At 43.1% G+C, this 21,468-nt stretch overlaps 1 protein-coding gene across 2 annotated transcripts; it reads right to left on the minus strand.

Annotated features, from left to right (window-relative positions):
* Positions 1-13,177: 13,177 nt before the first annotated feature.
* On the minus strand, positions 13,178-21,448 carry SOCS4 (suppressor of cytokine signaling 4). 2 transcript variants are annotated; one of them, XM_055716391.1, is made up of 2 exons: positions 21,182-21,448; positions 13,178-15,022 (listed from the first exon to the last, which is right to left on the minus strand). In XM_055716391.1, the coding sequence occupies exon 2, from the start codon at positions 14,931-14,933 to the stop codon at positions 13,623-13,625; it is 1,311 nt and encodes a 436-aa protein (XP_055572366.1). In that variant the 5' UTR covers positions 14,934-15,022; positions 21,182-21,448; the 3' UTR covers positions 13,178-13,622. The 2 variants fall into 2 exon arrangements, with proteins under 2 accessions (XP_055572366.1, XP_055572365.1); XM_055716390.1 differs by having other exon boundaries at positions 21,172-21,448.
* Between the last annotated feature and the right edge of the window lie 20 nt (positions 21,449-21,468).

Genomic DNA, 21,468 nt, shown 5'->3' on the forward strand with positions numbered 1-21,468 from the left:
CTCCTTCTCAAAGCAGAGGCTTGTTGCCATGAAGATAAAATCATAAAACTGGTTCAAAGTGCATTGGGATGGCAAACGCACCCTATTGAGGACATGAGATAAACTGGATTGAACTGGGAAGGAAGCATTGCTGTCTGCTTGTTGTGAAATGATGAGCAGGTGAACTGTCATTGAAGACACTTCAGCAGTCACTTAGGTACTAACAGATGAGTTTTTTTGTGACAAGGAGTGAATTTCCTGGGTACATTTTCTTTCCACAGTGGTGGATATGTAGAACCTTGATCATGTGTCAAGCTACTGCATGCATTTGTTTTCAGATTTTGGAGCTAGTGATTATGTCAGGCAGCAGAAGACAGAGCTCTCTCTACTTCTTTTTGTTCTTTAGTGAGTAAGAAGTAGAAAATTCCTCTCTGTGTGACACCAATGAAACTCACCTCACAGTTTCTCAATGAGTTTTATGACATTTGCTGTTTGGCTTACAGCCACGGCTTTGACAAGCAGATGATAATATGAAATTATGGCCCTTCGTTCTCTGAAGGATCATGTTTCCAAGTACTCACTGCTGTGGAGACAAGCTGGAAAATGTCTTTTTCCAAAAACTTCAAAACAAATCAAAGGACCCCTTATTTTATTGCACTCTTATTTTGTAATTGTAAATTGAGCTGGTTTTATAGCGAGGGAGAAAGAGGTGAGGAGTAGCTCTCTTGTGGAGGCTTGGGCCTGGCAGTGAGGGGAGAATTGATTTTCCCCATGGCCCAGATTCTCTGACACATACAAACACGCAGGCACACACCCGCATCCCTGCTGAAGAAACTTAAGAATAGTCATAGTGGGACAGACCAAAGGTCTGGCTGGCCTCCAGTCCCATGTGACTGCAGGCAACGCCAGATCCTTAGGAAAAGGAGAAAGACAAGAAATGTGGAATGATCCCCCCCTCGCAAAGCCTCCAAGCCCCTGGCAGCTGGCAGTGTGGGGCTCCATCTGCATCCTCACCCGCTGGGGACCCACCAGAGGCAAGGCCAGCACTGTATGAAGGTACTGTCCGTGCCAAGGGATGCCTGCTGCGTATCTCTGTGGTCATGTGAGCAGCTCCCAGTGGGGAGAATGTGCCTGGATTGCTAAATCTCACTCACTCAGGTTTTTATCACTTCCCTATGAAGCCATTTGTGGCTGTATCATAGAATCCTAGAATCGTTTAGATTGGAAAAGACCCTTAAGATCGAGTCCAACTGTATCTTTGTGCTTCATTTTACCTTTATGTGCAAAGCAGTTGAGATCTGTTTGTTTATTAAGAAGACACTTCTCTGCTTGGGCACTTCTCTCTGTACACTGTCTGAGGGCCTTTGAGATCTCTGCTTTTTGCGCAGCCACTGACGTATGTATTTCTATATGTGAAATTAATTGTTCAGTACCAAGTTGCTCATGTCTCTACTTCAGATGTATATTGATGGTGTAGCCATGCTGCTAAGGTCAATGATCCACTGATTGGTGCCAGAGAACACATTTACAGTGAAATGGCTTGTAATAATTCAGGGAATGATGTGTGTAAGGATCATTTGAGCTTGTGAAGGATCTGTAAGCCACTGATATGACAAAGGTGCTACCGAAGGGTGTGTGATGAATTATTGACAGGAGTATTCAGTATAAAACACCATGTGGAAAGCGTTACATCTAGAGCTGAGCCAGCGGTGTGTGGCAGTGTGGGCAGAGCTGCCTTCTCTGCTTGCATGAGGTTTGGTGGAGAGCCTGGCTCCAGGGGTGCTCTAGTTTTACTCACACATCTGGGAGGTTTATAGCAGCTGAAGAGATGCTGGCACCTGACCGAAAATCCTCCAGACGAAATCCAAGTCGATGCTTACCTGTTAATTACAGTAGTTTTAGGAATCTCTCGGAGTGCGGGTATTTTCCCCCAACATTTCTATGCTGATCTGGAATGGACATTTTCCAGGTACCTGGTGCAGCTGAGGGAGTTCACTCCATGCCAGGACTAAGGTTTTGTGCCTTACCTTCCCCCTCCCTGCTCCAGGTAGGGACTTCATGGCTGCAAGTGCCTTGTCAGTTTTGGGCTACCCCATTAAAAGAGCACAAATTTCATCCACTGCAACTTTAATACAGTAAAATCTTGCCATATTGGCTAATAGTCATTTAATGCTCTGAGAAAATCTGTGGGAATAACACCCATGTCATTCCTCCTCCCCTTCAGCTTTCAGGCCCTTATTCAGCAAATAGCTTAAATGCCGTGCTGAAGTGGTGCCTTTTAGTTGCTAATGCCATGCAAAAATGCCCTGAGAATAAAGCAGTTTTCATGATCGCTGCTAAGAATCCACTTCCTTCTCTGGGTCTTATTTTTCCATCAGCCTGATGGAAGAGTACAGCCAGAAAACAGATTAGCCCAGGAACGACTTCTGAACTAATAAACATACCGCAAATACACTTCTTAGTCATATTTTAGGTCAAATGGATTTGTCAAGTCAATAGTCACCCAAGTGTGAAGGATTCCTATAAATAAATGAGACTTAAATATTTTTAAGATCTGTCTGACAGAGCTCCTTTAAAGTGCAAATGTAGCTGGAATTAACTGAAGTCAAGATCATTTCAAGAAAGAGTCATTTAAAAAAAGAAAACAAACATCTGAACTTTTTAACCTTGGGCTTGTTTCCAGCCACGTCCCTACCAATGTTAACAAATTCAGAAAATTCCATGAAAATCTCTATTCTTTGGACTTGTAAGGCATTTAGCATGATGTTCTGAGTTCCTTTTCTCTCTTACAAAAACGGGAAGAAATTATGCAAGGTAGTAGCTGTTTAAATACTAGAAAGTCTCCCTGGGGAGAATTACAGACATTTCAGTGATAAATTGGAAGTGAGATAACGGAAGGTTTGGAATGAGCCTGATCCAAAGTTAATTTCAAAGCTTCTTCATTGATTTCGGGGCTTTTTGTATGAGGTTTGAGCTGAGAAAGTCTCAGCCTGGCTAAGTTTGGGTGATGGGTTTGTTTTCGTGCAGGTTTACCCTGGGGAGTTCCCACTGAAGGAGGGCAAAAAAATGTTAAGCCAGCACTGGATTTTTTTTATGGAAGTCCTACATCCAAACTTCATCCCAAGTCTTCCCAACAGTCAGGCTGCTCTTCTCCCCACCAGGCCAGAACCTAACCGCTCCAGGCTGTGTGAGTGAGCATTATATGTTAATCTCAGTTCTCCCTGCCTGGGGGCAAGTACTACTCCTCCCCGTAAATGTTTGTACTATTGTCTGAAGAAACAGATTTCAAATCTCCACTGTAAACTCTACACACACACATCCCACTCCCCCACTCCACCCCCGGAGTAAATGCATCCTAATTAATTAGCAGAAATACTCCTCCTATACTGCCACTTAGAAGGAAAAGGAACTGACTATTGTGATAAAGTACATGGCAAAACATTCTGCGCTCCACTCTAACAGTATCCGAGGGATCGGAGGACGTAATTGCCTTGTTATTTCGCGTTCCCCAGGGCTGTGCTGGAGGCAGTTTAGCAGCATGGGCACCTAAAAACTGCCTCCAGCAAACTCCACGCCCTGCTGCTTGCTTTCCCAGGTCCCCTGTTGCCTTTGCTTGGCTTGGCAGGAGCTCATTCTCCTCCTCCTCTGGGAAATTCCCATCCTTTAATTCCCCATCCCATGACTGCTGTCCTGGACTTCATTAACAGCACTGTTACAGAGCCCACTCCCCTCCACCAGCTCTCCTATATTCATATATTGTTTCCCATTTTATGCTTAGACTTGAAATTCTTAGGACGTGGAGCATCTCCTTTAGTTTTGAGGTCAGCAGTATCAACCTGCTGTTGCAACACAAATAATGAACATGAATAACACTTCCTCAGTCATATTTCAGCCTAGCGTCACAGGGTCCAGGCCGGTTGGTGACCTGAGAAAACCAGTCTCATTCTGGACCGTGTCACACTCCTTCCTTGGCGCTACTTCAGCTAAACACATTCTGGGAGAACAACAAGATATGCTGCCAAAATTGCAGAAAGAACCAACTCCCCAAACAGGAGGCCTTCCTCCAGCTCCACTATTTGAACCACAGGTTTAATGAAGTAACAGGAGGTAAAAACAAGTGCAATGCTCTTTAAACTTATAAATAACTCCTAATCACACAAGTTGTTTCTAAACAACAAGTAGGGAGTAGCAAGGATTGCAGGATCAGACTCCAAAACGATTACGCTGAAGTGTAGTAAAAAATGGGCACTCTCCCTTCCTTCTCAGCAAAAATTTAATAACCAGCGCTGTAGTTAGGTCTGATACTGCTAGAAATTGCTTTTCTTTTAGATGAAGTATATATTTTATCACATGCTTGCTAAAATGTATTTTCATAATTAAAAATGAAGTATAATTGGCAAATAAATGAAGTATACTTTTGTGGAGATGTACTCTCATTCATTCACCAATTTGCTCTCAATGGTTTGCAGTCAATCTCCCTACTGTTAGAAATGAAGGCACACTGTCATATTTAGACTGTAAAAACACCAGCACACAGTCATTTAGCGCCTCATTCAAAAGAACTTCCTATAGTAATGCTTATTTTGATTCTGAGACAAGCAAAGCACAGGTCGCCGAACTGGGCTGGCCACTGTCTAAGCTGCTCTTCCTTGAGCCTTCACTTATGGCCACTGTTGGGGATGGGCTACTCGGCTCGATGGGCTTATATAAAATAGGTAAGTCAGTGTATAAGTCTTGTATTAGAAGGCAAATATGATAAAGCTGGAACTGGCAGAGGCAGTGAAAGAAAGAATTTTGGATGCTCGTGACAGTACCCCAGCCAGTGGGAGACGGAGGGAGGTGTACATCTTTTTGCTTTCCTTCCTACCACTGTGCGTTGCAGGTTAAGGTGGATAAGCTACACTTGTCATTTCAGCTGTTACAATATTAAATTTCATTTGCTAATGCCATATGTTATTTGTGTTATAACAAATGAGCTGGTTTTAGCTCATAAAGCATTGAAGGAATTTATCTGGAAGAATTTCTATGCTAACATGGCCAAATATTTGACAAACAGGGTTCTAAAATGTGGGTTTTGGAGCGCTATTTGATTACAGTGTGCAGGTATCAAAGCAGTTCAGAGTACAATGTGGGGGAAGGAGGACAGGAGATTAAAGAGCAGAGGCACAATGCTTCGCTTGGGAAGCCCTTGGAAAAGTCAGCTCGGGTTCCCCGGTTTCCCTGCCATCGCTTTCCCTCCTTTTCGGTCTTCTCCATCCCTCCCCCTTCCCCCTCAATAATCCTGTCTGCCTGGAATCACAATAAAGGAGTGCATCAGATAAAGCAAGGGATTATTTCCTTGTGCTTTTTTCGCTGTTAAATGAAGCCCAATATCAAAGTATTCAGTGCATCACCCTGGCTCATGTGAAAGAAAGGATCCTTTTATACCTTGGCTAGTCTTTTGTCTAGCCAGGAATCTGCCGCCCACTCAGGTAATTTGTACCAACAGATTGTACCTGCGGTAGCAGAAGATCCTGTCAGAAGGGAATATCCAGCAGAAACCAAGCACTGCTCATGCGTGAGAAAGGCTGGCTGGGAAGGGGGTGAGAGCTGGTTTTTTGGGGTTTTTTTGACTCATTTGGAGGAGAGGAGGACTCGGGAAGAGGCATTTGCTCAAACAGGGAACTTTATTATTTTTTTTGGCTTAACTTAATAAATGTGTGTGTTCTTAGTGAATCAACAAAGGGCAAGTGCCTCATATGGCTGGTGTACTCAAACTCGCACCCTCCCACTCACCACCACCTTTGAATATATCTTCCCCAATAAAATCTTCTCCTGTTTCCCCTTCTCATTTGCTCTGTCTTTGGGCACAGGACCAAGATTTCTTGTGTACAAGGATACGAGAGCCAGCAGCATCACACCGAGATATAATTTGGCTTGGAGAGAATAAAAATGACAAGAGTATAAAAATGACAGGATGTCTCTCTCGCCAACCCTGTGTTACCTTGGCGGCGGCAAGATCTCAGGCATCTTCTAGTCTAATGCCAATTGTTTTTGCTGTAAAGAGATGGACGAGAAAAGCCTTCAGCTTGCCCTCAGCTTCCAACTTGCCAGGTCAAAGATGTCCTGAAAAATGAGGAAGTGCAGGGGAGGTTGAAGATCACAGAGAGATATTCCTTGCCAAAAACACCAGGGTGGAGATTTCCCATTCCTACTGACTACTGGTCATAGCCAGCTACACCAAGACAAGTCTCTGTTGCACCCTGGCACTGCTTCCTTCCTCACCTCAGCTGTCACCCCAACTTCCTCTTTCTTGCTGCACTTTCCCATGCAGGTTATCCTTCCTGCTGCTCCAGACACCCTTCCCTCGGGCTGACAGCACCCTTTGCCTGTTTCAAGCATTAGATGCCTTTGGAATAACACTAAGGTGATGATATAAAGAAATCCAGTTGGGGGGGCTGTTAATTACCATCAGAAAAATATCCGCAAACCTGAAATTATCTAATTTTGCAACTGTGCTGGTGGAGAAAAGCACTGTGTCAGATTTAGTAGAGCTATTCCCTTCCCCCTGCCCTCTCTCCCCCAGTATTTTCCAGAGCCCTTTCCTCGTTCCCCTAAGTCAGAGGATGTGAAGTGTTGGATGGCTCCGAACAAGTTGTGCAGAAGCACAGCCAGTGCTCAGATTGATTTTTCTTGACTAAATTTGCTTGATCTTTTTTTTTCAGGCTTTGGATATCAATTACAAGAACACTACTCTTTTGTCTTGTGTGTTGCTCCCCTACAAAATAATGAACTGTTTAATACACTAGAGGCAATTTCAAATTATCTAGTTTAATGAGGAAGGTTGTGATGGAAGATTTATTACCCTTTCTGATCTGCTAATGTATTTTCCCAACCATCCCTGCAGAACCAATCACCGTATTTTCATTATACACTCTATTTTCAGGGGTTCATTAGTTGTAGACTAAAAATAACAGTGAAGGTCTCAGTCTGAGAGCTAATCCAATTTTTTTTAATTGGAAACAAAATTTGATTAGACAACTTTCTAATCATAACAGCATCAAGCATCAAGACCCTTACTGAGCGTTTTGTCCAAATTGAAACTTCATGTGACTACACATAAAGACCTGACCTAGAAATACAATCATGTAACTGCTCCGAGGAACAAACCCAGCCTTTTCCTTAAACAAAAAATCCCACGTTAGCACAAGCAACGGACTGCAGTCTGTTCCAGCTGACGTGTATGAAAAAGAAGTCTGGCCATGAACCTCTTCAGCTGAGACAAACTCTGAGATGCAATGATGGCAGTTCAGCACTGGTGGCTGAACAGGAGCTTAAGATATAACTAAGATCTTTTTTTTCTCCCTCAAAGAATTAAAATTAAGGAAAATAAGATGGAATTGCTCCCGGATAGCCAGCAGGGCCTCCTACCTTGAAGCTGGACTCAAATCTTTCTTAAGTTGGCACTTCCCAGCAATGGCTTTGTGCTGTTGCGTTACAGTCCATAACACAAGCCCAGTGTTTTTCCGGGTGCATCATTTTGACATGCAAGAGCCACAAGCATGATGAAGGAGACAGGGAGAGAAACAGTTTGGGATTTTAAAGGGCATGCTCTTTGTGAAAAGGCATCACTACCATGGCGGGAATGTGGAGATGCACTGCTTGTGTGGCAGCTGCCCCACAAGGCTGTCGTCTTCATATCTCCCAAGGCTGCCATCCTCGTATCTCACAAGGCTGTTGTCCTCATTATCTCGCAAGACAGTTGTCCTTGTTATCTTGCAAGACAGTTGTCCTTGTATCTTTGCACTGGTGTGGGGAAGAGGGACCTGTATTCGCAAGGGCCACCTTTAGCAGAGGGACTCTGGCCTTGGCAGTGGCCAGACAACCTTAAAGGGCCAATGAGCCTGCTATGACTTTTAATTACGTGGCGGCTATGTTGTGGCAACCATGGGAGCTATGCTGTCTGATCCAGACATCCCTCTGACTGGTCCCACACACCATCCACGGGATTCTCCCCAGCAATACCACAAGCGGGGTACTGTGGGGCTCACGGTCCTTTCTAACTCTGTGCGGATCCCCGCACGAAGGTGTCTGTAATGACCTGTCTGCAGGGAGCCTGGGCTGAGGACATGTGGCCAGATAACGCATCGCTCACAACACCCAGGGGATTTTTAAAATGGATGTAGGGAAGAGGGAAGTTATTGCACCTCGCGTCAGCCCCATGCTATAGATTTTAAATGCATAAATTATATATTTACATTCAAAACTCTATTATTCATAGAGTTGAGTAAATAAGTATTGATTTTTACACTGTAGCACAGACAAGTATTTCTAATGATACAGAGGCTCCTCTTCCATCCTCGGCAATTCTGACCTCATTGGTGCTTCCTGAGAGTAGTATTTAACAAGGACGATCAAGTTTAAAACCAGTTAGCTGCTGCTGTTCGGAATGGAAATCAATGTGTATTTCTTTCTGAATGGACAACTTCTCCACCCACACCATGTCACGTGTGACTCATCCTATGACTGCTTTAGACGCTGAACCAGCCAGATGCAGATGGAAAGCAAGTGAAGAAAGGATGCGTGAAACCATCTCAGCTTGTACAGAGTAACCTTAGCTCTCCCACGTTATGGGAAGAGGCAAACACATACTGGCTGTGTGAATATAGCAGAAAAAGCTTAGATATATTTTAAAAAGTGATACTAATGCAGAGTTCACATTAAACCTTTTGAGAAAGGTCCTACTATCAGTATGTGAACTTGTGTCAGGATTTCTTTCTATTAAGTATTTTTCTCTATTAAATGTATGATACTACCATGCACATTTAGCGGTGGCACAAAAATATCCTTTAACTGCATTCCCCAGTACTCCGTTATTTCAGAGGTTAACCAAAATCACTTACTTCATAGCTAACTTTGCTATATTGAATCAATGTACAAGTTCCTTATTGGATTTTTATTGTAGATAAAATTGACAGAGAAAATCACTAGGATATACTTAAAAATGGGAAGGAAATGTACATTTACAATAAAAAGGTCTCTGAAGGTCTCTTGTTTCATAGGAAGGAAGCTGTCTTTATATTGCATGAACTATAAAAAATGATTAAAACTGAAGAGAGACAGGAAGCTGATAATTTGATTTATCATCTTAATGGCTATGATTCATGAATAAATAATATAATGGTTTATGTCTCTCTTGTAAAAGAAGGAGAGGAGAGCAATTTGTCTAATAAATGACTTCAAAAATTACAGCCGAGTCTTGTTTGCCACATTTGTTCTATTTAAAAAGAATGAGCGAGTATCTTATTTCTTATTACTTACTAGGACATTTGTTGTATTATTTATAAGAGTCAAAAACCTTAACTAAAAGCCACTCATCTCTGACCACAGTCTCCCATTAGCTTTAAATTCAGGAAAGAGAAAGGGATTGATCACTAGATCAATAAATCTAACCTTAGAGCTGACTAAAAGCTTCCTTTAACCTCCTTCCTCCAGCATCCTTTTTCAAAATTAAAGTATCCCCCTTTTTAATTATTTAAGAGCATGTCAATTTTACAGTAAGGCCATGTATGACTGCATCATACAAGGATTTCTTCTTTATATTGGAAACACACCAGCATCTTTAAAAGGAAAGCATTCAAATTATGATCACTCATTTATTTTTTTTAAGTTGGATATGCTACTATATAGATACACATATCCTGTTCCAAATGTGCCCTGGATTTCATCAAGGCAAGTGCTGAGAATAGGAAAACTGAGAAGTGTGTACTCCCAATTATCGGACACACAAACCACCTCAAATCCATCAATGGTTCTGATGGAGCTGAAGTTGCTCTGTATTGACGGCGCTGGGCCAACAACTGTCATTACTACAGAGCTGCAAAAAGTCACTTCAGGCAAAAGCAAACTCCAGAGAACCTAATTAGTGGAAAGAATGTTTCATGGTTTTTTAAACCATCCTGCAAAAATAGCTTGTATATTTAGTTTGCCCAGCATGCACTAAAAGCCTGACCTTTTTTCCCCCCTTGTATCAAAATAATTCATCAAAATCAAATCTTTTCTCTTACCAGAAGCTGTTCACACCGATTCAATACTGTCCTCCTATGGAACCGCCTTCAAAATGATACAAACCCCGTCATGCAGACACAATTCCTGATGCAAAGCTGGCTGGGTGCCCCGAAACAGGAGGAGGCTGTGGCTGGGTCACCTCTGGATTACATCCTCGCTCCACCACTGACCTGCTGCCGTGTCTTGAGCATGTCTAGTCCAGACTAGCTGCCTAGTCTTTTTCCAGACATCTCCCTCTTCCACATTTAGTCTTCATCCTGAAGAACTTGGGAACTCTGTCTTGCAAGAGCTTAGGCTTAGAAAATTGAAGTTCTTACCCTGTTTCTGAGGCTAATTTTTTAGAGGGCTTCAACACTGAACTTCAAGACTTGGTTATCTTCAGATCATACTTCAGATGCAAGGTGTTATAAAGTATTACGGGAGTGAGCAGCACCGGTAAGACTGGTAAAGCAGGGGGAAAACTTCAGGATGACAATTCCTGGCATACTATAAACACCCTGAATTTCTACAAAGCTTATTAAAAAAAAAAAAAAAAAAAAGAGAAAATTTAAGCAAAACAGACCTTTTGAGATCTCATGTTTCATAAAAAATGTATACTTCATGAAATGGATCTTTCTCTCACAGACTGCACGTGTATACACAACTCAACATCATTAGGTATAAATGTCACACGGGTATGACCTGGACAAATAAACCAGGAAAAAATAGGGTGAACTTCCACAAACCCCCATTCCTCAATGTTTTCTATGGATTTCTCTAAATAAATGCAATGAACTGGCTCACAATCCAAAGGCACTATTTTTATGTGCCACACCTTCTTCCTTCAACTGCTATATTACATAGATCTCCTAAAACTGGAGCATTCAAGACATTTTTTGGGTAAGTGATGCATCAACTAGTGTCAAAACAATGTAGGCTGCATACAGAATGACACTGAAAACACAGTGTGTTGGGGAACTATACCCCAAAAAAAGGTTCTTCATGGCCTTTCATTTTGAAGGGACAAAATCTTTGCTGATACTGAAAGAGGCGGTGGCCTCCCCTAACTTCCACAGCAAGTACAACTTCTGGTCAAAATGTATTTTTCTGTGATCTTGCAATAAAAATAACAACAATGTTAATAGCTATCTAAAATTATGAGCTTTATGCCCTAATTAAGAGTTTCTGAAAGAGAATTTTTATCAAGCAGCCTGCAAACATCTCTTATGTCACTCTGCAAAGTCAGATTTTGAACCAGATACTATGACTGCATACTGCAGCCATGCACACCACAGGCCACCACTTCACCGTGATGAGCCCCACATAAAAGAGCAAAGATGATCCCTGCTGCTCACTCACTTTGTGTTTGGAAAATGGCAGGGATAGAGGGAAAAACAGATTTACTAGTAGGAAGCTGTCCCTGATAAAATACAGTTTATGCAAAAGGCAATGTCAGTTGAATGGAAGCAGCACAAGGAAAAGATTACAGAAAAAAAGGGTAATTTTTCTGACATCAGTCATACAATTACATTTGCATATGGAGGAGGGAGAATCTCAGCTGGTATAAGCTGTTATAAGCGTATCAATAAAGCCACGCTGATTTATAGCAGCTGAGAGTTTGTCCTGTAGCGTATTCATCCGTGTGCAATGCGATAGATTGATGTGTTAGCATTTTCTCCCTGGAGACTTTGGTTCAAAACCTATTTAAAACACAGTGAAAACAAATGGGCTGGTCTCTAAGCAGATGTCCCTGGAAATCTGTTTACATCATCATAGTGACAGCAGTTCAGTGGAAAGGGTTTTCTCTGCTCGAGGGCTGGGCAAGGGCAGGGTAGCAGGTCCCCTGTGGAGTTGCATGGCAAAGCCTCCTTGGTAACTCCAGAGTACTCAGCTTGCAGGACAGATTTGATGTCCACAAATCCATAGGATTCTGTACAAGATGAAATTAAAAGATTCAAATAGAAAAACTGCTTAATCTGAGTCTACAGTCTCAGAGTGAGACTCTACAGCACTGCGCTCTACTGCTCCTAGCCTGCACACAAACATGACCTCACGCACACAGGTAGCTACTGATTTTTTCATAAGATCTTTTGCATGCATGAGATTAAACTTATTTTTAATTCTGCAGGCTTGGGGTCTCAGTTTCAAAAGAATTTCAAGAGGAGACAAACGCTCCCTGTGATCAAAGGAGAGGAAGCAGTGCAGTGGTTGTAGTTCCATCATCTCACCTACTTTTGGCAGAGTTGTTATGGCCCCAGTTTTGTGAAAGGAGATAAAGCACATACAAATGAAGACCACAGAGCCGTAGGTCACTCCTGCACCTCCCGGAGCTGCACCCTGAAGCCGGCATGGAAAGCAATGGAGTTTCTTGCCTGAACCCAGATCCACTGAGTCTCGTGGGGATTTCACCAATAATTCAGCAGCAGATCTGCCTATCCGTGTAATGTAAGTAATGCTTTTAGAAGCATTATCCATGCATGGGTTTCCCGTACATGGAATTTGGCAGGAGGCCATTCGACCAAATGCTTCACGTTGTAAGAAAAATCTGCACACTTTTTTTTTTTTTAACTATAGTTATTAAAAAAACAACCCTCCCACTAACAACATAGGAAAGTTATTAATCATCACCTCAGGATCAACCATGCAAGACCAGATAGTTTAATACGCAGATTTTTAGGGAAGTATCTTCCTTCTCACCCTTCCACCCCATGCTGTATCATTTAAGAAGCAGCAGGTCCTAGAGTGAAAACAGAGTATTTCATATAATGAAATAGTAACACAGAGTTACCAAGTCCAAGCCCCATCTATCATAAGTATCTATATCATTCTCCTTTCCAGGCACGGATCAAACCCCAGTTTATGACTAGTTCGCTTTTTACTGCTAAGACACAAAATGAAAAGCTGCTCCAGAAGCCTGCTGCTCTGATGATGATGAGCCTTCCTCTCTTCCAACCAAAATCTTTTCATGACCAGTTTGTACATGTTTGTTCCTGTACTGAGTGTTGTCCTTAACTTGAATTGTTTTTCCTCTCCCTGGTGTTTAAGTCCCCTGATATATTTATAGAAAGATCATATCCTCTTTCAAACTTCATTTTGCTAGGAATAGTAATGTTAGAAATAGACTGATGAATTTACTGTATTAGAAATGGACGGACATACGCACACACAGAGGCTAGAGCACTCATTTTAAAAGAAATGCAGAAAATACAGACAAGTCAATCTTTAGTTAACAGTGCATTATTTCAAACATGTCAGCAACATATGTAAATTACAACATAGAAAAGACAGATCAAGTTCAAAACTGATTTTTAGATCTAAAGACTATCCATCTATAGAAATACCAGAAAGCCTACCTGAAATTCTGTAAAACTCTAGTCTGGGAACAGTACCAAAAGCCCACAATGAATATAATTTCTAAAAAAAAGAGAGCTGGGAAGACTCAAAGTACATTTGGATAAAAAAGCCTTAAGACAGAGGCTAGTTTGGGTGGTAAATAATCTGCAGAAAAAGAAAAGAAAATCAAATTGCTATTAAAAAAAAACAACCTAGGAGGAAGAAAGACTGAACATACTATTTGTCTGTTTAGAGACAATTTCATTCTTTCATAAAAATATTTTCTAGTTTTGCTGCTCTGGTACATCAATCCTGAGTACTCTAACTTTTGACTTATAATGATATTCCTTCAGGTACAGCTTCACCGATGGAGGAATGGGAAGCGCGTCAATACCATCGTAAGTTGTACAGTTGCAAATAACCGTTCTACATATATGCTGAAGAGAAAAAGGAAAAGTCCGATTTAGTGGAGTGGATAAAAGTGGTTCAAAGAACATACAGGAACTTGGATCTTTGTAGTGCTCTAGGAGTCCTGTGATGTCAGGAGAATGGAAGACACAAGGATCATGGGCATCAAAGCTGAAGTTGTGATTCCACTGCTCTATCCGCGCATGGAGGGAACGACTGTAGCGCCTGAAGCTCACAGAAAACAAATAGTCTTCTTGGGCAGAATCTCGTAACAAAAATGTTCCCTCTGGCTTTCCTTCTAGCAGCGCCTCAGCTGCATATTTATCCATGACTCCCCAGTAGCAGGGATTGTTATTGATCTGGAGGAGGTCTGGGACTAGGCAGTGGACATAATCAATCTGCGTATGGTATTTTGGAGGCGTTTCCATCCGTAGCAGCTCATCATCTGTTTCCCATTTGGGCTTGTTTCTTTTTCTAGAACTTGTGCACAGTGTTATAACTTCGTCATCGGAGTCCATATCGCTCTCATCTTTACTGCCCCTTACCACCTTACCTGTAACCAACTCAGACCTTGAATCACCCCTAGAGGAACTGCTGTCAGTAAAGTCGCAGGACTGGGAGGGAGAGTCCGCTCCTCCATTGGCAATCCCATCGTCTCGCAGCTGATCCTCCCTTTCCTCATGCTGAGATAAATCAGCAATAATCCAGTCCTCTGCTTTTGGACTTACAGGGGCTGTGTGTCTTTTGATCAAGTGCCACCGAAAAGCTAGGTCCGAGCGTGGAGGGAAAGGACACTTATCTAGCATTAACTCACTGATATGAATTTTTCTTTTTGATGGCAGTCCTGAGGTGTGCCGACTGCTACAGTTCTTTATGGGAAAGCACTGACCCACAGCATCTTGCAGCTTCTGTTTGAGAGACCGGCCTAAAAACCTGTGGCCGCACGAATGGTCTAGATCCAGCTCAATAGACGAGCAGCTATACTTCCTCTCTTGGCTCCTTAAATTAGTCCCTGATCTTCCTGCAGCACTTGCTGTTTCAGCATCAGAACAATGCTCACTCTTTTTTGACCAGGAGAGCTTCTTTCCACTCCAGACATAACCATCCTTTCTGTCTGCACTTCTGCTCCGGCTGCTTTTGGGTCTCACATCTGCGTTTTTAATATTACTGTCCTTATTTTCTGCCATTTTGACAGCTTTACTTCACAAGTTGCCAGAAAGCACACTGTGTTTCTTGTAGGGTTTTTCTACATATGGAAGCTTCCTCAAGGCACTTTCTGGAAAAAAAAACCACAGCTAAGTTAACAGTTGCACACAACACAAGACCAATGCAGGTGTATATAGGACAACAGCGACAATTGAAAAATAATATGATCGAGCTGAATTCACTAGTACACCCCATAGATACCAGTCTGATCCTGGACAAGGGTCTCTCAACCCTCCCCTGGAAAAGCATCCTCCAGAATAAACCATCTTGCATATTTTTAGAGTATCCATTCTGACCACATATAGCAGAGCAGTTTTAGGTGTTGGCAGTCCTATGGTACTAGGGTCCATTTTAAATGGCAGCCCTTCATGTGGCAGGTGATACTGCTTTAGCTGTTTATTGAGCACATTCTGCATCTCTTCCAAATAACCTTTCAAGAAGGAACAAGCCAGAACAGAAACAAGTAGGTCAGAGTACAAAGAGCTACTGTACCTAGATGATATGCCTGTTTGCTACTAATCCACAGGGTGGGATGCCAGAGATCTTTTTCTTAACTGACACTTTTGGGTCACTTTCTGGGTAAAAAAAAAATATAATTATATTATATCAGTCACAGATTCCAGCAATTTCTGAAAGCTGTTTTCCTCTGCCTTTTCAAATGGAGCTAGAAAATACTGAGCCCCTAAGGGATTGAAATATCTGGGGCTTTACATACTGAAAAGGATTAAAACAATCCAGTCCCTTACTAAAAGCAATTTTAAAAGGCCGTGAAAGATGGAACTGCTTATTACTCATTAGAGAAGAAAGTTTACATTATTAAAATCAGTGTTGCTCTGAGACCTACAGTTGCTGATTTCATTCTCTTTTGTTTCCAAAAGCGTACTGAATTCTCAAATAGATAAGAAGTTTCCTTTTGAATGTTACGCTTTGAAAAAGGAAAAAAAAATCCTCCTTTGATTACTCAGTTGAAAGCAGAGCAGAATTTTTTCAAGGTACATAGATAGCAATATGTTATGTATGCTATGTTCTCCTGAGGCATGGCAGAATGTAGAAATATTTCCCATCATGTACCATGATGCTTTTACACCAAAAGGAAGTACAGCTCCTCTGTTTCAGTGGGTTTTTTTGGCTGTGGTTTTTTTGTTGTGGTGTTTTTTTTTTAAAAAAATCCTAATTGACATGGTAAATACTAAGCAGGAAAAGAAAAGGGCATCCACTTCCTTTTTCCATTCAATCCATTCTCCTCATCAGGATTAGCCATCATGACACAACCTCTCTGTGGTCCCCCGGGGCTGCGCAGGCCGAGTTCTAGCCTCTGCTTTCAATAAAAGAATAAAACTGCCGTGCCAAAAGGCTTATGTGCAATCTGTGGGCCAAATGCATCCCAGATGTAACTTTCACCCAGGAATTTTTGACATTGTAGCCCTTATAACAACCTACAAACCTGAGAGCTGTGGGGGAAAAGACAAGGGAGGGAAAGAAGGGAGATGCAGAAATGCAGAATGAGGGTAAGATAGGTTAAATATTGCAAATATGTTGAAAAAAAAATTGGCATTAGAGCAATCTAGATGAAGAGTACCTCACCGGTACCAAGTGGAATCACAGAACAAGGTCTATATTCCAGCAATTACATATCAAAGATTAAAATAAAAATTTCCTTTTCTTCTCTCAGTATGTTGCAAACCACTTTTCAGTGAAAACATTGCAGGATGCAATGCAGATAGGAGAAAGGCAACATTTGTATAGGAGACCCAATACACCTTTATTTAGACCAAGATTCATTGATTGCTTTTGTAACATCGATATTTTTCATCTTCAGCCAAAAACAACTGGAGCACTGAATTTTCTCCACAATTAAAAAAGTGGGGAAAAAGCAGTCTCATTTACGCTGGTGATAATCCGAAGACAAAAAGTTATTCTAGATTCACCCTGTGGTAAAATACATTAACTCTCTCTATATGGGATTTTTAATTGGACAGAGAAACATCATTGAGGCTGCCAAGTCAAGTACTTAAAAGTTAGGATATGACAGTTTGTAATTGCTTTTGAAACCTTCAATTATCTTATTCTGCACATCCAGCACATATAATGAATAAGAATATGCAGAATATGGGCTTTTAATTAAAAACTGCAAAACAAACAATACCAAAAGTGCTGAAAAGACCTGTTATCTCCTAACTTCAGCCTTGCAACTGAAATATGTTTAACCTTTTATGTAATTTCTGGGTTGTTGTTGTGTTAACTGTAAAGCCACCTTCTACTTTGTACCTTTCTTCTATTGTGAATCATTAGTGGTACCTGAACCCTGAAACTTAAACTAGAGAAACAGCACGTGATACTGTAAGACATGCACCATTAGCCAGCAACACAGAGAGCTGTTTCCCTGGGGTCTGAAGGCTGCTGGAACCGAGGCGCCAAGTCTGCCACGTCAGAGCAGTAATTGCTAATCCGACATAACACTAGACCTGTGAAAAAAGCATGGAATAAATGCAGAAAAAGGGATGTCATCCTACTAAAGCCAGGTTTGAACTTGACCTTGTGAATGAAGAGCAAAGGATGATTCAGTGGTCAGCTTGTGACTCAGAAGACAAAATCTCGGTTTCCGAATGTGTTACAAACATCCGCGTGCTCACGGGCAAGCTGCCTTCTGAAACACGCATCAGCCACAGCGTTAAGTAGGTGCTCAAATCCACTGCTTGCCATTACAGTAAGGGGTCATGCCTTCATATCCTTCCGAGTCTGTGATTCACAGCCCCATCAATAAAATGGGGACCAAAAATAATTTAGGTGTTGGAAAGAAAAAGGCATAAAGGGCAGCAAGGCATTCAGTGCTGTATTACCACTTAAGGCTATCCTAAACCATAAACCAGCTCTTCCTTTCACTGCAAATGTCCAAGGGAAACGCTGTGTACTGCACATCCATTAATGGCTGAAGCACAACTGAAAGAGCAGGAGAGCAGGGCAAGGATAAAAGACAGGGATGACAGAGTGTACTTTTCCCTACAGGGCAAGGTTAAATGGAGGAATCCAGCATGGTGCAGCTTACACACATCAGTTCTGAGGTCCTTTTGGTAGATGTAATTAGCCTCCTGCTTACAAAAGCCGCCTTCTACACGGGGATAGCTTAAGCATCTCAGAAGCAGGCAGATTTGACAAAACCCTTACGCTTGAAACTCTTCCCCCTAAGCAAAAAGATAAAACATCGTGCAGGGATAAGCAGGGTTCACTTCAGGCCATGGGATCCAGCTTGTAGTTCAAGGTTATCCAACACTGTCACAGCTTACAGTCCCTGAGGACAAGCAGAGAGCTAGGTGGTTTTTGTTTTTGTTTTTGTTAAGTGCACAGCTCCTTCCTTCAGAGACCTGTCTCTCAGAGGGGGGGTGCAGACGGCTGCACAAGATGCTTTTTCTTTCAGGCACTGATGCCTCAACACTAAGACTTCAAGCCCAAAAGAAAAGCGATCCCTAGTAGCTATTTGGAGACAATAACAGTATTACCTCCTAGCCAGAGGTGGGCTGCAACCAACAACTGTGATAAGACAGTTACAGCCTCACATATGCCTAATTAAATCAGCAGCAAATACTCTCTAACTTCAACAGAATCAAACACGTAACTGGACAGACCTTTTTAATTTATTCAATAAATGCTGAATTGCTTAAACTAGATGTTTAGGTCCTAAGCTGCTGGATCCTTGCCCCTAGACCAGTACCTCCAAGTCCTCTTGGTCAAGCTGCTTCCCTTTTAGTATAATGAAGAAGCAGATGGTGGGGGGTCTTCAGCCCTCCTTCCCGCCTGGAGCAGGACTGCTGCCAGTGTGGGCTCAGGGGAGCCACAGCATGCTCTGGTCACGTCCTGAAAACCTCTGAGGACGGAGGTCCTACCACCTCTCTGGTGCTCCCACACTGCATGAGGAAGTACTTTGGAAGTTTTCTGTCCAAGTACACAAAAGCCAAGACATCGCTGTATTATGCCTCCAATTAAACAAGAAAAGGAGACTCGCACAAAGAACAATAAATCAATTTTAGAATTGTTATTGAAATTGATATTCTTCTAGAGCTGATAAAATCTTGACAGAAAAGAGCAAGCCACAACAAACTGGAGTCCTTTTTTCTTTCAACTTACATAGAAGTTATTTAAAATAAAATCTCACCAGTCACATGCTGTTTTCATTAATTTCACCCAATTAGATTTTGGCCACAAGACCGCATTTTAAAACTTGACCTTCCACTGAAGTTGAGCTGTTACTGACTTATTTTGGAAAAAAGCCCAACCTATTAAGGATAACATTAAGTCTCAATTCCTCCATCCTAAATTATTTTTCTTCAGTTTTGACTATAGTTATTTTGATTTATGATACCGTCCAAAAATACCTAAGCTTGACTCCAGAGACATTTCCAGCAAATTAAAGCAATAATCACATAGACACAAAAGAAAGTGACCATCTAAAGGTACCAATGGCAACCTACAATATCTCTTCCTTGGAAATATCCCTGATTCAGCCCGGGTCTGTATACCCTCAGAAGCGTAGGAGGAAGGGGGCATGCAGCCATGCCCACAGAACCCCAACACTGGAGCTATTTAACTCACAGCCCGGACGTGGAAGTGATCTGCAAGCAGGTGCCAAAGGTGAGGGCTGCTAGTGCCTATCGCTTTAACGGAACTCTGCTCCTGTGCTGAAGGAGAGACAACAGGCAGTGCTTGGCAGCCCGCAGCAGCCTCTCAAGGACTAAATCAGTAAAAGCGTTATGGTCCATGACCAACACTTTGTGCTCCACCCTGAAACGGACAGGAGAGCAGCGCGATTCCTGGCTCCCGCCCTTCCGCTCCACTCGCAGCCGCTTACACCTATTAATCGAGTCAGCAGCAGGTTGAGTTCCCGATCGGATTGACAGAATAACTGCATTTGACGCCATGCCACTTTGGACATGACAAAGCCACAGGGCCTGCAGTCCCTTGGCCAAGTGACCATGGGATTCCCCCCACTCCCTGAAAAACCTCCCCCCAGTTTTCCCATGCTGTTCAAAGAATCATCCCAGCAGGCAGCACCCCCAGGCAATGAATGTAACTGTTATGCGGAACTGAACTTAAAACAGCTTTTATATTGTCAAAAAATTTTAGGTGCAGTTTGTATGACAGTTTCTGCAAATTAAAATAATAAAGAAAAATAAATACAGTTGACATGCATTTGTCTCCATCCCAGGCAGCAGCTTGCAACAAGGCTGCAGTAAGAATAGCTTGGTCTTCCCACTCAGCTGATAAGCGGTTCGGCTCGAACCATTTTGCTAGAACACGTTATCCTCACCAGAAATCACGATTTACTGAAACATGTCAGGATACACCCATGGAAAACATGTCTCCACACAGCTTCCAGGAGGTTTAATAATGAAATCTGGGCTTTTATTTATTTTTTTTTTAAAGAAGTGTACTGCTTTGGAATCCTGTCACTTACTCATTCATGAAAGTACCAACAATGTGACTGTTAAGAGAACCCCACCACATTCCCCATATAAATACATCGCTCTGCTCACCCCAGCCACCGATCCCTGCTGCAGAGCAAAACCAAACATAAAAGCGTTTTGCCTGGAAGCAATTTTTCTTAGAAGCAGGAATAAACTGGGCCAGATCATTAAAGCTGCATAAAGGCAAAACAGATAAATAGGGTTTGGTTTTTTGGTTTGGTTTTTTTTTTTCCTCCTTATTTCAGGTACGTCGAGCTCTAACATTTTTTGTCCTTCAAAAAACAAACCACGGTGTTTTCTTCCTATTTTTCAGCACACGAAAGCTTAATGATTTTTGCAGCGCCGTTTCTACCTGCCTGACTAACAACCGCTGTCAACTCTATCTAGCACACGCATCGGGCTGGCTGTAATTACCGAATAATTCCGTAATTACCAGAACGATCTCCAAGGGGCCGGGCCCCGCAGCCGGCGCCGGGCAGCACCGTGCCGTAGCGGGGGCCGAAGGGCACTGCCCCCCGTGGGGGCTTCCCTCGCCGTTCCTCTGCCTCCCGAGGGACTGCCATCGAACAGGCACGCGCAGGTATATAGGGTGCACGTATAGGCACGTTATACGCGAGGCCAGACATACAGCGGGCGCGCACCCACGCGTAGGTTTCCACTGAAGCGGCGGGGCAGGGGGACCCAGCCCGCCCCCGGGCAGGGGCGCAGACCCCGCCTGGCACCGCCTCAGCCGCCGCCCGCCGGCCCGGCTCCTCCCGACCCCAACTTACTATCGTCCGGAGGGAGCGGCCGGCGGCGCTGCCCTCCCCGGGGAAGCCGCTCCCTCAGCCGGGCAGGGCGGCCTGACCCGCGGCAGACGAGGCGCGGGGGTGACGGCGGGAGGAGGAGGAAGGTCGCCGGCACCTCCGGGGCCACCGGTGCGCGGGCTCCCGCAGGCGCCAGCCGGGGTGAGGCGGCGGCAGCCCCAGCTCCCCTCACCCGCCGGAGCGCAACGACTGCGAGGCGGCCCCGGCCGCCCCTGCCGCCGCCATCCTCGCTCTGCCGGCCGGCCGGGGCC

This window comes from Falco cherrug, chromosome 7 (assembly GCF_023634085.1).
Source record: "Falco cherrug isolate bFalChe1 chromosome 7, bFalChe1.pri, whole genome shotgun sequence".
Taxonomy (NCBI): Eukaryota; Metazoa; Chordata; class Aves; order Falconiformes; family Falconidae; genus Falco; species Falco cherrug.

Bases quoted from the DNA above. Each gene is read 5' to 3' on its own strand.
- SOCS4 (XM_055716391.1), bottom strand. From the start codon at position 14,933: ATGGCAGAAAATAAGGACAGTAATATTAAAAACGCAGATGTGAGACCC.